This window comes from Kogia breviceps, chromosome 10, assembly GCF_026419965.1.
Source record: "Kogia breviceps isolate mKogBre1 chromosome 10, mKogBre1 haplotype 1, whole genome shotgun sequence".
Classification (NCBI taxonomy): Eukaryota; Metazoa; Chordata; class Mammalia; order Artiodactyla; family Physeteridae; genus Kogia; species Kogia breviceps.
Window position 1 is genome coordinate 105,571,508 of NC_081319.1, and position 13,291 is coordinate 105,584,798.

General features: G+C 40.1%; 1 protein-coding gene and 1 long non-coding RNA gene across 10 annotated transcripts in view; one reads left to right on the forward strand and one right to left on the reverse strand.

The window, feature by feature from the left end:
- Window positions 1-13,291, forward strand: part of LOC136792050 (uncharacterized) — a 28,319-nt gene that overhangs the window by 13,477 nt on the left and 1,551 nt on the right. The window lies entirely within an intron of this gene.
- RIPK1 (receptor interacting serine/threonine kinase 1) overlaps window positions 1-13,291 on the reverse strand; it is a 55,274-nt gene that overhangs the window by 4,046 nt on the left and 37,937 nt on the right. For all 9 annotated transcript variants that reach the window (XM_067006837.1, XM_059076608.2, XM_059076605.2 and 6 more), the window contains 4 exons: window positions 9,917-9,993; window positions 3,791-3,881; window positions 2,336-2,908; window positions 471-623 (listed from right to left, as the gene is read on the reverse strand). In XM_067006837.1, the coding sequence (XP_066862938.1) occupies window positions 471-623; window positions 2,336-2,908; window positions 3,791-3,881; window positions 9,917-9,993 (894 nt within the window). The remainder of the gene's footprint in view (window positions 1-470; window positions 624-2,335; window positions 2,909-3,790; window positions 3,882-9,916; window positions 9,994-13,291) is intronic.

Consider the following 13,291-nt stretch of genomic DNA (forward strand, 5'->3'; position numbering starts at 1 on the left):
TTCCCAGGTTGTGTTTTGGGATTAATGTTATGAGGCTGCAGAGTGGAACCCCCTAAGAGAAAGCCCTCTTATTTTTATTATGCATGTGCAGTTGAGGGCATAAGTCTTCTACCTTTTACAGAATCCCTTTTGATGAGGACCTGAGGGAGCTACTGCTGCTAGGTCCAGGTACTAATACTGATGTGACGATGATGACGGTGTGTTTAACGCTTGTACATCTTAGTATGTGCCAGGCAGTGTACTAAGCTCTTTGTTCATATTGACTCGTTTAACTTTCACAGCAAATCCATGAATTAGATATTCTAATTATCTCCACAGTAAACATAAATAAGTTACAAAGCAATTACACGGAAATTACAGAGCTATTTTATAGAGAGGAAAGATAGGGTACTTTCAGGGAGAATAATCAGAGAAACATTAGATAAGACAGTTCAAGGTTATTACAGATGGGTCCTTCAAGGGCGTCTTACCAAAGAGATCTTGGTACTGAGAAGCTGGGTCTTCTTTCAGGTTCATGTACGTGCTGTCCAGTACCAGTGAACTCATTCCGCCAATCTCCATATAATTATTGTTTCCAATCTGAATGCCAGAACTGTTGTATATGCTACATTTTAAAGACTCATCTGATTAGAGAAAAACACACAGGTAAGTACATCTAGACTGAAAGCAAGAGAAAAAAGTACTACATGGTAAAGGGGCAGGGCTTTACTCCAAATGCTTAAGTTAAATTATTTATCCTATGCCACCACCCTTTGAAATTTTCTTATTTATTATTTTATTTTATTTTTCTTGCGGTACGCGGGCCTCTCACTGTTGCGGCCTCTCCCGTCGTGGAGCACAGGCTCCGGACGCGCAGGCTCGGCGGCCACGGCTCACGGGCCCAGCCGCTCCATGGCATGTGGGATCCTCCCGGACCGGGGCACGAACCTGCGTCCCCCGCATCAGCAGGCGGACTCTCAACCACTGCGCCACCAGGGAAGGCCTGAAATTTTCTTCTTTAAAAGGTGGCTGAATCATCTCACATCCATTAGGATGGCAACTATCAGAAGTACAGAAAATAACAAGTGTTGGCAAAGTTGTGGAGCAATTGGAACCCCTATGCACTGCTGGTGGAAATATAGAATGGTACAGCCACTGTGGTAACCAGTATGGTGGTTCCTCAAAAAATTAAAAATAGAATTACCATACAATCCAGCAATTCTACTGGGTATATACCCCAAAGAACTGAAAGCAGGGTCTCAATCAGATATTTATACACCCATGTTCATAGCATTATTCATAATAGCCAAAAAGTGGAAGGCACCCGAGTGTCCAACAGCGGATGAATGGATAAACAAAATGTGGTCCATCCATACAATGGAATACTACTCAGCCTTAAAAAAGAAGGAAATTCTGACACAGGCTGTAACGTGGGTGGACCTTGAGGACACCGTGCTCAGTGAATAACCCAGTCACAAACGGACAAAAACCATCTGATTCCACTTATATGAGGTCCCTAGAGTCATCAGATTCATAGAGACAGCGAGTAAAGGTTGGTTGCCAGGCGCTGGGAGGAAGGAGGATGGGGAGTTACTGTCTGATGGGGGCCGTTTCAGTTTGGGAAGAAGGAAGAGTCTGGAGAGGCTGGTGGTGATGGTTGCCCACCACTGTGGTTTTCATCACCACTGGTAGTCTTTGGCCTACATGAGAGAAAAAATGAAAATACCCAAGATTTATTTCTTCAGAAAACAGCAAGCAAGCACAAGAACACAGGCAGATACCTTCCCTTACATCAGAGGTTGGACATAGTGGAGCTACTGAGATTCGGGTTAGCCTGGAAGATGCCTACTAGATGCAAAGACCTGGGGCCCGACACCTGTGGGGAGCTGCACTGACTGCTACCCAAACCAAGAGCCTAGGCCAGGTGGTCTGACGGAGACTTATTCCGAGAAGGCAAGGTGTGTCTGGTGGCTGAAGACCCCAAACAGCTTGTCCTTTGTTCACTCATAGTCTACAACAGAGCTAATGGCTGCTTTATTTTCAGGAAAAGTCAAAAACCAGAACAGTGTGGGGCTTCCCTGGCGGCGCAGTGGTTGAGAAACCACCTGCCGATGCAGGGGACGCGGGTTCGCGCCCCGGTCCGGGAAGATCCCATGTGCTGCGGAGTGGCCGGGCCCGTGAGCCATGGCTGCTGAGCCTGCACGTCCGGAGCCTGTGCTCCGCAATGGGAGAGGCCACAGCAGTGAGAGGCCCGCATACCACACACACACACACACACACACACACACACACACACACACAAAAAAAAAAAAAAAAAAACCAACAACAGGACAGTGTGACTGAAAGGCCTGTTTACCTCTTGATGGCAAGGAGCTGAATGGAATGGTGGGTGTGTTTCCCAGAGGGTCGGTCTCAGGCACAGGAGTTTTATACAGGCTTGGCATGTGGCCTGGATGTGGCCCGTAGCAAACTCCGGGACCTGCGGTTCTCAGATCCACTGGTCTTGCTCCCATACCGGGTGATGTACACAGTCCATTTCTCCAGTATAGTAACTGGGATTGGCTGGTTAGCCCTGTTGGTTGCTGAACTGCATTCCCATGATTGGTTGCACCGGAATAAGCAAGGCCTTTTAGCCCTGGGCTCTGAGCATTCTCGTAAGGTCTCTGCTGTGCAAAAGGGTCATGGGAGACCCTCCGTCGCCTCTCTTCCTGTCTACTGTCGGCCACGTCCCGTCCGGGCCGCTCTTCTGTGTGCCTGTCCATGCGGCTGCCGTAGAGGTGGTAGCGGGCCTCCTCCTGGAGTTTGCTGTGCAGCCGGACGTCCTCCTGCCCCTCCCGCTGCCACTCTGGGGCGGGGGCGAACCAGGAGTCCTCCACAGGACCCGACCCGAATCCCCGTGAGCTGTGCAGTGAACCAGGCTGTTCTGTGGCTGAAACGAGATGAAGCAGCGTCGGAAAGAGTTTCATGGAACACTGAGAAGTAAAAACCTGAGGACAATCATGAATCTGTACCTTGGAGTAACACGCTGAAAATGCTGAGAACAAATAAGAAGTGTTTACTAGGTGGTTCTCCTCCTGTGAGTCCCATAGGTAATCAGGAGGCATCCCTGCCTGGCAGTGTGAGAGCACTAGAGAAGTTATAACCAAGCAGCCGAAAAGAGGGTGTTGTAGGAATGACCAAGGAAGAAAGGGACTTGTGTTGGAGCAGAGGAGGTGTCTCCTCGTTGTGACACAGGGCTGGAAAATAAGAATGGCAGCGGTTCTGTGCTAAGCACTTCCGCGGATTCTGTTATTCTTTAAAAGCCCTATAAGAGTAGGAGCGCTTATTGTCACAATGATGGATAAGGCTTACAAGAAGTCAAGTAATTTGCCCCAGAACAGACAGCCGATAAGTGGCTTCAATATCCTATACTCTGCTTTCCCTTCTGTTAAATGAAAAAGGTATCCCTGCTTGAATCTGAGGCCAACCTCTCTGCATGTACTCTGGACCCAGTCATCCCTGACCTTCTCAAGGACTTTGCTCTCACATACGTTCCAGTCTTTTTCCTGAGCTGTCACTTCCTCCGTATCAGATATATCAGGCCTCTTGTGTTCAGGATACTTTATGATTTTGGTGAACATGCTGTTACCTAATATTTCAAATATATGTACCTTAACTCCAAATATATCAGAAAGTCCTTTAAGCCAGGTGTTATATTTTATAGCTTCTTCTGTTTCTCATATAGTTGTAAATAGCATTTTAGACAGTACAGTGAGTGAATGAACAAACAAATAAGTGAATAAATAGATTTTTCAATCACAGTATAAGTTACCTGAATTTGACCTGCTCGGAGATACTGCTACACAATCAATTTGGAGAGACTTCATTCTCTTTACAATTTCATTTTGGGCCAGATACTCTTTCTAGAATTAAGAACATAAAGACATTACTTTAGTAAACAGCAGAAAATATTGGGTTGGCCAAAAAGTTCCAGAAAATTGTTGTAAGGAAGAACGAATTTTTCAGAAGGTAGAAATTTCACAAAGCTCTTACAAGCACTAAATACTTCTTTAAGAAAATAAACGTTTTTCCCTAAATAGCCAAAACAATCTTAAAAAAGAACAAAGTTGGAGGGCTCACATTTCCTGATTTCAAAACTCACTACATAGCTACAGTAATCAGAACAGTGTGGTACTGGCCTAAGGAAAGATATACAGACCAATGTAATATAATGAACCCAGAAATAAACCCTTGCATATATGACAAATTGATTTTTAATTATTTATTTATTTACTTTTGCCATACAGCATGCAGGATCCCCAACCAGAGATGGAACCCTTGCCCCCTGCAGTGGAAGCACCAAGTTCTTAACCACTGGACCGCCAGGGAAGTCCCTGGCCAATTGATTTTTGGCAAGGGGGCCACGACCATTCAATGGGGGAACGCTGGTATCTACATGTGAAAGAATGAAGTTAGATCCTTACCTTTCAACATACACAAACATATATAAAAATTACCTCAAATGGATCAAAGACCTAAGTGTAAGAGTTAAAACTATATAACTATAAGAAGAAAACATAGGGGAAAAGCTTCATGACATTGGATTTGACAATGATTTCTTGGATATAACACCAAAAGCACAGGCAACAAAATAAAAATAGGTAACTGGACTACATCAAAATTAAAACCTTCTGTACATCAAAGGACACTATCAAGAGAGAGAACAGACAACCCACAGAGTAGAGAAAAATTTTTGTAAATCCCATAAATATAAGGGATGAATATCCAGATTATATAAAGAATTCCTATAATTCAAAAACAAACAACCCAGTTCAAAAACAGGCAAAGGACTTGAATAGATATTTCTCCAAAGAAGACATACAGATGGCCAAGAAGCACATGAAAAGATGCTCAACATCATTGCTCAAAGAGAAATGCAAATCAAAACCGCCATTCATTAGAATGGCTATTATCAAAACTAAACAAAACCCAGAAAATGAGAAGTGTTAGTGAGAAGGTAGAGAAATTGGAACCCTTGTGAGTTGATGGTGGGAATATAAAATGCTGTAGAGATTATGGAAAACAGTTTGATGGTTCCTCAAATGTTTAATGTATAATTATCATACAATCCAGCAATTCCACTCCTAGGTATATACCCAAAATAATTAAAAGCGGAGACTCAAAAAGATACTTGTATACCAATGTTCATAGAAGCATTATTCATTATAGACAAAAGGTGGAAAAAACTCATGTATCCATCAAAGATGAATGAATAATCAAAATGTGATGTATACGTACAATGGAATATTATTCAGCCTTAAAAAGGAATGAAGTTCTGATACATGCTACAAAATGGATGAACCTTGAAAACATTATGCTAGGTGAAATATGCTAGACACAAAAAGACACACTGTATGATCCCATGTCTATGAGGCACCTAGAATAGTCACATTCATAGAGACAGAAAATAGAATAGAGGTTACCAAGGGCTGGGGAGAGGGAGGAATGGGGAGTTGTTGCTTGAGATACAGAGCTTCTGTTGGGGATAATAAAAATGGAAATGGATACTGGTCGTGGTGGTACAACATTGTGAGTATACTTAATGCCACTGAATTGTATACTTAAAAATTGGTTAAAATGGTAAATTTTATGTATGTATATTTTACTACAATTAAAAAAAGATAAAACTTCTTCCCTTATAAAAATAATAATACTCATTATAAAAGATATAGAAAATGTATAGAATTATCTTTAAATAGAAACCTACTCAAGTGAAAAAATTTACATTTTGTATTTCCTACAAGTTTTTTCCCCTGGTCATATTTGCACTATGCTCTTAACAGAGTGCCTGCTACATAGGGAGATGATCAAAAATATTCAGAATCAACATATGAATGATTTAGGGGAGAATGACACAGGATATTAACTATGTGTACAGTCTGTAGCATTTTGTATGTTGCTTTTTACTTAACACATAAGCATTTTTATGTTATTTTAATTTTTTTCTTTAATTGGAGTATAATTGCTTTAAAATGTCGTGTTAGTTTCTGCTGTACAACGAAGTGAATCAGCTATATGTATACCTATATCCCCTCCCTCTTGGACCTCCCTCCCACCCCTGCAATCCTCCCCACCCCAATCTAGGTCACCACAGAGCACCAAGGTGAGCTCCCTGTGCGGTACAGCAGGTTCCCACTAGCTCTCTATTTTACACATGGTCGTGCATTTATGTCAATCCAGATCTCCCAATGCGTCCCACCCTCCCCTTCACACCCTGTGTCCACATATCCATTCTCTACGTCTATGTCTCTATTCCTATCCTGGAACTAGGTTCATCTGTACCATTTTTCTAGATTCCACATATAAGTGATATTATACAGTATTTGTTTTTCTCTTTCTGACTTACTTCACTCTGTCCCTAGGTCTATCCACATCTCTACAAAAGGCACTATTTCGTTCCTTTTTATGGCTGAGTGATATTCCATTGTATATATGTGCCACATCTTCTTTATCCATTCATCTGGCGATGGACAAATAGGTTGTTTCCATGTCCTGGCTATTGTAAATAGTGCTGCAATGCACACTGGGGTACATGTGCCCTTTTGAATTATGGTTTTCTTAGGGTATATGCCCAGTAGTGGGATTGCTGGGCCGTATGGTAGTTCTGTTTTCAGTTTTTTAAGGAACCTCCGTAATGTTCTCCATAGTGGCTGTATCAATTTACATTCCCACCAACAGTGCAAGAGGGTTCCCTTTTCTCCACACCCTCTCCAGCATTTATCGTTTGTAGATTTTTTTGATGATGGCCATTCTGACCGTGAGGTGATACCTCACTGTAGTTTTTTGATCTGCATTTCTCTAATAATTAGTGATGTTGAACATCTTTTCATGTGCCTCTTGGCCATTTGTATGTCTTCCTTAGAGAGCTGTCTATTTAGTTCTTCCACCCATTTTTTAATTGGTTTGTTTGTTTTGTAAAAGCAATTGTTTTCTTTTTACAGTTATTTCTTATTAGACAAGATATACAAATACAAACTTCTTTTAAAAGATTCAAACTGCCGAATTACACAGAGCAACACTTTAATGTCATTCCTTCCGACACCCTCTCTTCCATCAGGAGGTAATCCTTATCTGGAGTATGTTGTGGACCTTTTATTCTCTCTAGGCATTTGCATATATATTCTGGAAATATACAAATATTTATACATATGTGTGTGTGTGTGTATATTTACATATGTGTGTATTTCCAAATTTTAACTCTCACAAAGGTGCAAAAATCTCCTGAAGCTAAATCTTTGAGCATACATGTGAGTAGGATAGATTACTATGAGCAGAACTGCAGCAAAAGTTATGTGCTTTTAAAAGTGTGATAGATGCTTCACCGTTCAATGAGCTTCAACTTTCACTTTTACCAATACTACATGAGATTGTCTGTTATTCTGCATTTTCACAAACACTTGATATTATCAACCTTTCAAAACTACTGTCAATCTAATGGATGAAAAATTATAATCGATTCACTTTGCTTTTCTGTCAGTGAGACCATATATCTTTTTCAAGCTTTACTGTCCATTGATGGATTCAGCTTGTTTATATTTTACTCAGGATTTTCACATCTACATTGTTAAGTGAAGTTGTTCTGTAAGTTTCCTTTCTTGTATCTTCTCTTCAGGTTTGGGGATCAAGGTTATGCTAGTCTCATAAAATGAGTTTAGGAACGTTCCTTCTTCTCTATTATCTCGACAAGTTGTATACAATTGGGGTCATTTCTTCATTGAATATTTGATAGAAATTGCTGATGAAGCTATCTGGTTGTGGAATTTTCTTGCAGGACTGATTCAATCTCTTTTAATAGTTATGGGAATATTCAGGTTTTCCATCTCCATTTGAGCCAGTTTTGCTAAATTACACAGTTGACCCCTGAACAACATGGGGGTTAGGGGTGCTCACCCCCTCACCATCGAAAATCCAAGTATAATTTTACAGTTGGCCCTCTGTATTCGTGGTTCCACATCATGAATTCGACCAAGTAAAGATCACGTAGTATGTATTTATTGAGAAAAATCTGTGTATAAGTGGACCCATGGAGTTCAAACCTGTGTTGTTCAAGGGTCAACATACTTAAAGCTGTTATTGCCTTCTTGGTGAAATGAAACTTTTATTGTTATGAATTATGCCTGATTGCTGTGGTAATACTTTTTTTCCTTAGTGACTATCTTTCCTGATGTCCTTTTGATTACTTCCTTGGTTTGCATTGGATACCTCTCTTTTATAGTGTAGGCATCCCTCCAAAGTCTGGCAATTGTGTTTTTTGTGTTTTTTATTAACATCTTGATTGGAGTATAATTGCTTTACAATGGTGTGTTAGTTTCTGCTTTATAACAAAGTGAATCAGTTATACATACACATATGTCCCCATAGCCCCTCCCTCTTGCATCTCCTTCCTACCCTCCCTATCCCACCCCTCCAGGTGGTCACAAAGCACCGAGTGGATCTCCCTGTGCTATGCGGCTACTTCCCACTAGCTATCTGTTTTACGTTTGGTGGCGTATATATGTCCATGCCACTCTCTCACTTTGTCCCAGCTTACCCTTCCCCCTCCCCATATCCTCAAGTCCATTCTCTATTAGGTCTGCGTCTTTATTCCCATCTTGCCCCTAGGTTCTTCATGACAATTTTTTTTTTTTTTTAGATTCCATATATATGTGTTAGCATACAGTATTTGTTTTTCTCTTTCTGACTTACTTCACTCTGTATGACAGACTCTAGGTCCATCCATCTCACTACAAATAACTCAATTTCGTTTCTTTTCATGGCTGAGTAATATTCCGTTGTATATATGAGCCACATCTTCTTTATCCATTCATCTGTTGATGGACACTTAGGTTGCTTCCATCTCCTGGCTATTGTAAATAGTGCTGCAGTGAACATCGTGGTATGTGACTCTTTTTGAATTATGGTTTTCTCAGGCTATATGCCCAGTAGTGGGATTGCTGGGTCATATGGTAGTTCTATTTTTGTTTTTTTAAGGAACCTCCATACTGTTCTCCATAGTGGCTGTATCAATTTACATTCCCACCAACAGTGTAGGAGGGTTCCCTTTTCTCCACACCCTCTCCAGCATTTATTCTTTGTAGATTTTTTGATGATGGCCAGTCTGGCAATTCTTGACTATCTGACTGTGTATGTGTGTGTATATCTTAAAATCTCTGTCTGCCTGCCTGTTTTATTTACTGTAGCCTCCCTTTCGTGATGATAGCACCATGTTGCTGTAAGACTTAAGACAACAGCTTGTTTCCTGAGTGTGTGAGGAAGGGAGGTTTCTGTTCCTCCTGGCTGGTTAGTTGGCAACAGTCTCTGACATACCTCTCTGATCCCAGGCACCAAACTCACTGCTTCGGCCCTGGGCACGTGCTGCTCCCATCTGCTGCTGTAGCACAAGACGTGAGGAGGGAGGAGCCAACTTTTAAAACTGACACAACCATGGCTCCCAAATGACAATGCCTACCAATGTCCCGTGTGACCACCCACTTCTTCTACACATTGACCCGAGACTTCTTCCTCTATGACTTCTTGATTATTATGTTTGGGTCAGCCTTTTAAAACTTTTTTCCTGTTTTATGTCTCAACAGATATAATTCTGTTGGTTTTTTATCTTTCAAGAATTCCTCAAAATGACTGATCCACCTATGGTACTTTCCATCCTGTTCCAGTAGTGCTGTGCTTTTGTTTTCATATTGGTAGATATATTTTCTCTCATTTCATTAGTTTTGACAGAGGAATGGGTCTGGTATGCTAACTTGATGATATCTGCATAAAACTGCCTATTTTGTTTTTTGTGGTTACCAAGCTAGCTTACCTCAAATCTCAGTAATAAAGTATAATGATTTGGTTTTCATGACTGACAATATATATGCTTCAATATGTTAGCATTTTGAGCAGCTGCTATGTTACCTACCTTTAAACTCTTCACATCCTCTTCTACATGTTCTTCTAATTGATTTAAATAAAAAGGCCTAAATTTCTCTTCAATGCCTATATATAAAAAAAATAGTACTTTAAATTTCTTAAGTATTTTCTAGAATAAAATTAAAATATTACCAATCTATTATCTTTGAATTACTTACCGTAATCTGTGGGCAAAGTAGGGAAATATAAATTTAAATGCCAAATCACTGACTTTCATAAAGAGACTAACAAGACTATTACACAGACAGAACAAAGGATAGGATATCACTGGAAACCTAGGGCTCCTGCCTAATAATAGACAGTTTCTCTGGCTGTAGCACAAAGTACCTAATACAAGTTAATTTCCAAATGAAAAAAGATGGGTGGACTCCTTGTTTCTGTCCTTTTGGCATCTGAGTTACTACAGGGTGGAATACTCAGAATAAGGATCTGGTATAAAGTTAGAGCTGTTAGCCTTAAAAGAAAAATGTAACTTCCATTTTTGGGAAGATGGAATAGACATACTTTTCCTTATTTCTCCCACTAAGTATGACAAGAACCCCTATATATTATATTATATGATATTATATTATACATAAAACAAACATAAGGAGACTGAAAGGAGGAGAGACAAAGTCAGACTAGCTAGGGACTTTGGGATCTGAGGAAAGACATGGCAGTGAGCTTACTGGATTTTTTTTTTTTTTTTTGCTGCACAGATCTCAGACTTGGACCTGAAGAAGCTAGCAACCTAACAAAAAAGTCCAACAAAAGCCTGTTCTTTCTGGCCAGAGGGCTAAGCAAGGGTCAGCCTAGCAAGATAGAGTGCTTAGTCCATAACCACTCTCCAGCCAAATGCCATAGAAAAATCGTGACTCCATGCCCCACCCCCACCAGCAAAGACTGAGTGGGGAGTTGAGACTCCTGACCCCAGAAGACACTGACAGGGTGCTCCAACACCCCACCAGGGTGATGTCAGAGAAGGCCAAATAGGAGGCCAGAACTTTGCTTCCAGTCAGGTGGTAATGAGCCCCTCCACTCCTGTAGTGTCAGTGGACAACAAGGGTAGACTGAACTTGCAGCCTCACGTTGCAGTAATAAGATGCTCCTTCCCCATCCCAATGGGGAACTATCAGAAGAGGCCTGGGGTGAGTCGGGACATTCACCTCCATTGCAGTGTCCATGGAGACCATGTGGACTCCACTGAAACCCTCACCCCTGACCAGTAGTAACAAAAAGCCTCCCACTTCAGGTGTCAACAGGGCCAAGTGGGGAAACTGACTTCCTTCCACCTGTTGCTAACAAGGTGGCAGTCACCCTTTCTTTGTCAAAGCCATGTCAGAAAAGGCCAGCTAAAAACAGAAGGCTTCATAGTAAGAAAATGTACAAGTTTCAATAGAAAAATCATTCATCATACTAAGACCCAGTAAGGTCACAAACTGAATGACAAAAGACAACTGACAGATGCCAACATCAAGATGACAGAGACATTAGGATTACACATCAAAGATTTTTAAACAGCCATGATAAAAATGCTTCAAGAAGCAATTATGAACAGGCTTGAAACAAATGAAAAAATAGAAAGCATCAACAAAGAAATAGAAGATATGAAAGAAATTTCAGTGAAATTTTAGAACTGAAAAATAAAATAAGCCAAATAAAAAGCTCAGTGGATGAACTCTACAGCAGAATGGAGGAGAAAGAGGAAAGTCAGTGAAATGGAAGACAGAACAATAAAAATGAATGGAAATTCTAGCCAGTGCAATAAAGCAAGAAAAGGAAATAAAAACCAAACAGATCAGAAAGAAAGAAATGAAAATGTCCGTTTGGAAATGACATGAAAATCTTAAAAAGTCTCCAAAAAAACTCCTAGAACCAATTAGTGATTTCAACAAGGTCATAGGATATAAGATTACCATACAAAAAATCAACTCTATTTCTATATTCTAGCAATGAACAAATGGACATCTAAGTTAAAAATACAAACTATTTATAATTGCTAAAAAAAAAAAAAAAGCAGATAAATATATAGGACTTGTATGCTGAAAACTATACAACACTGATAAAGAAATCAAAGACAATCTAAATAAATGGAGAGACATATTGTGTTCATGGATTAGAAGACTCAATATAGGAAAGATGTCAATTCTCCCCAAATGGATACACAGGTTTAACACAATTCCTATCAAAATCCCAGTAAGATTTTTTTTTAGACACAGACAGGATTTTTCTAAATTTTATATGGAAAGACAGAAACTAACGTCGTTAAAATAATTTTTTAAATGAAGAAAAAAGTGGGAGAAATCAGTCCATCCAATTTCAAGAACTTAAGTCACTAGAGTAATTAAGGCCGTAGGTACTGGAGTAGGGATAGATGCATAGATTAACAGACCAGAACAGAGAACCCAGAAATAGATCCACACAAATATCCCAACTGATTTCTGACAAAGGACAAAAAACAATGCAAGGGAAGAAGGGCAGCCTTTCAACAAATGGCGTTGGAATGAGGCAAAAAGAAAAAAAAAAACCAACTTCAACCTAAGTCTCACACCTTATACAAAAATTAACTCAAAATGGATCACGGTGTTTTCCCAGTAAGACATAAATCAAATAACTGGCAAGAAAGACAACCAATATTTAGTTCTGTATTATCATTCTTCTGTTAGTAATAATAAATTTTCCTTGACAATAAAAAAAAACAACTTAACAGAGACTTAAATGTAAAACCGTAAGAATTTTAGAACAAAACAGAAAAAAATATTGGGGATCTAACACTGACAGTGTCCTTAGACTTGACACCAAAAGCATAATACATAAAAGGAAAAATTAATGAATGAGTCTTAATCAAAATAAAAAACTTGGGCTTCCCTGGTGGCGCAGTGGTTGAGAATCCGCCTGCCGATGCAGGAGACACGGGTTCGTGCCCTGGTCCGGGAAGATCCCACATGCCGCGGAGCAACTAAGCCCGTGAGCCATGGCCGCCAGGCCTGCGCGTCCGGAGCCTGTGCTCCGCAATGGGAGAGGCCACAACAGTGAGAGGCCCGCATACCGCAAAAAAAAAAAAAAAAAAAAAAAAAAAGACAAAATAAAAAACTTTTCCTCTGTGAAAGACCCTGCTAAGAGGATGAAAAAAAAAAAAAACAAGCTACTGATTGGGAGAAAATATGTGAAAACCACATGTCCAAGAAAGGAATACTATATAGACTATATAAAGAACACTCTAAATTCAACAGTGAAAAAACAAAATCCGATTAGAAAATGGGCAAAAGATATAGAGCAACATTTTTCACCAAGGAAGATAAACAGATGGCAAATAAGCACATGGAAAGATATTCACCAACATTAGCCATTAGAGAAATGCAAATTAAAACCACAATGACGGGGC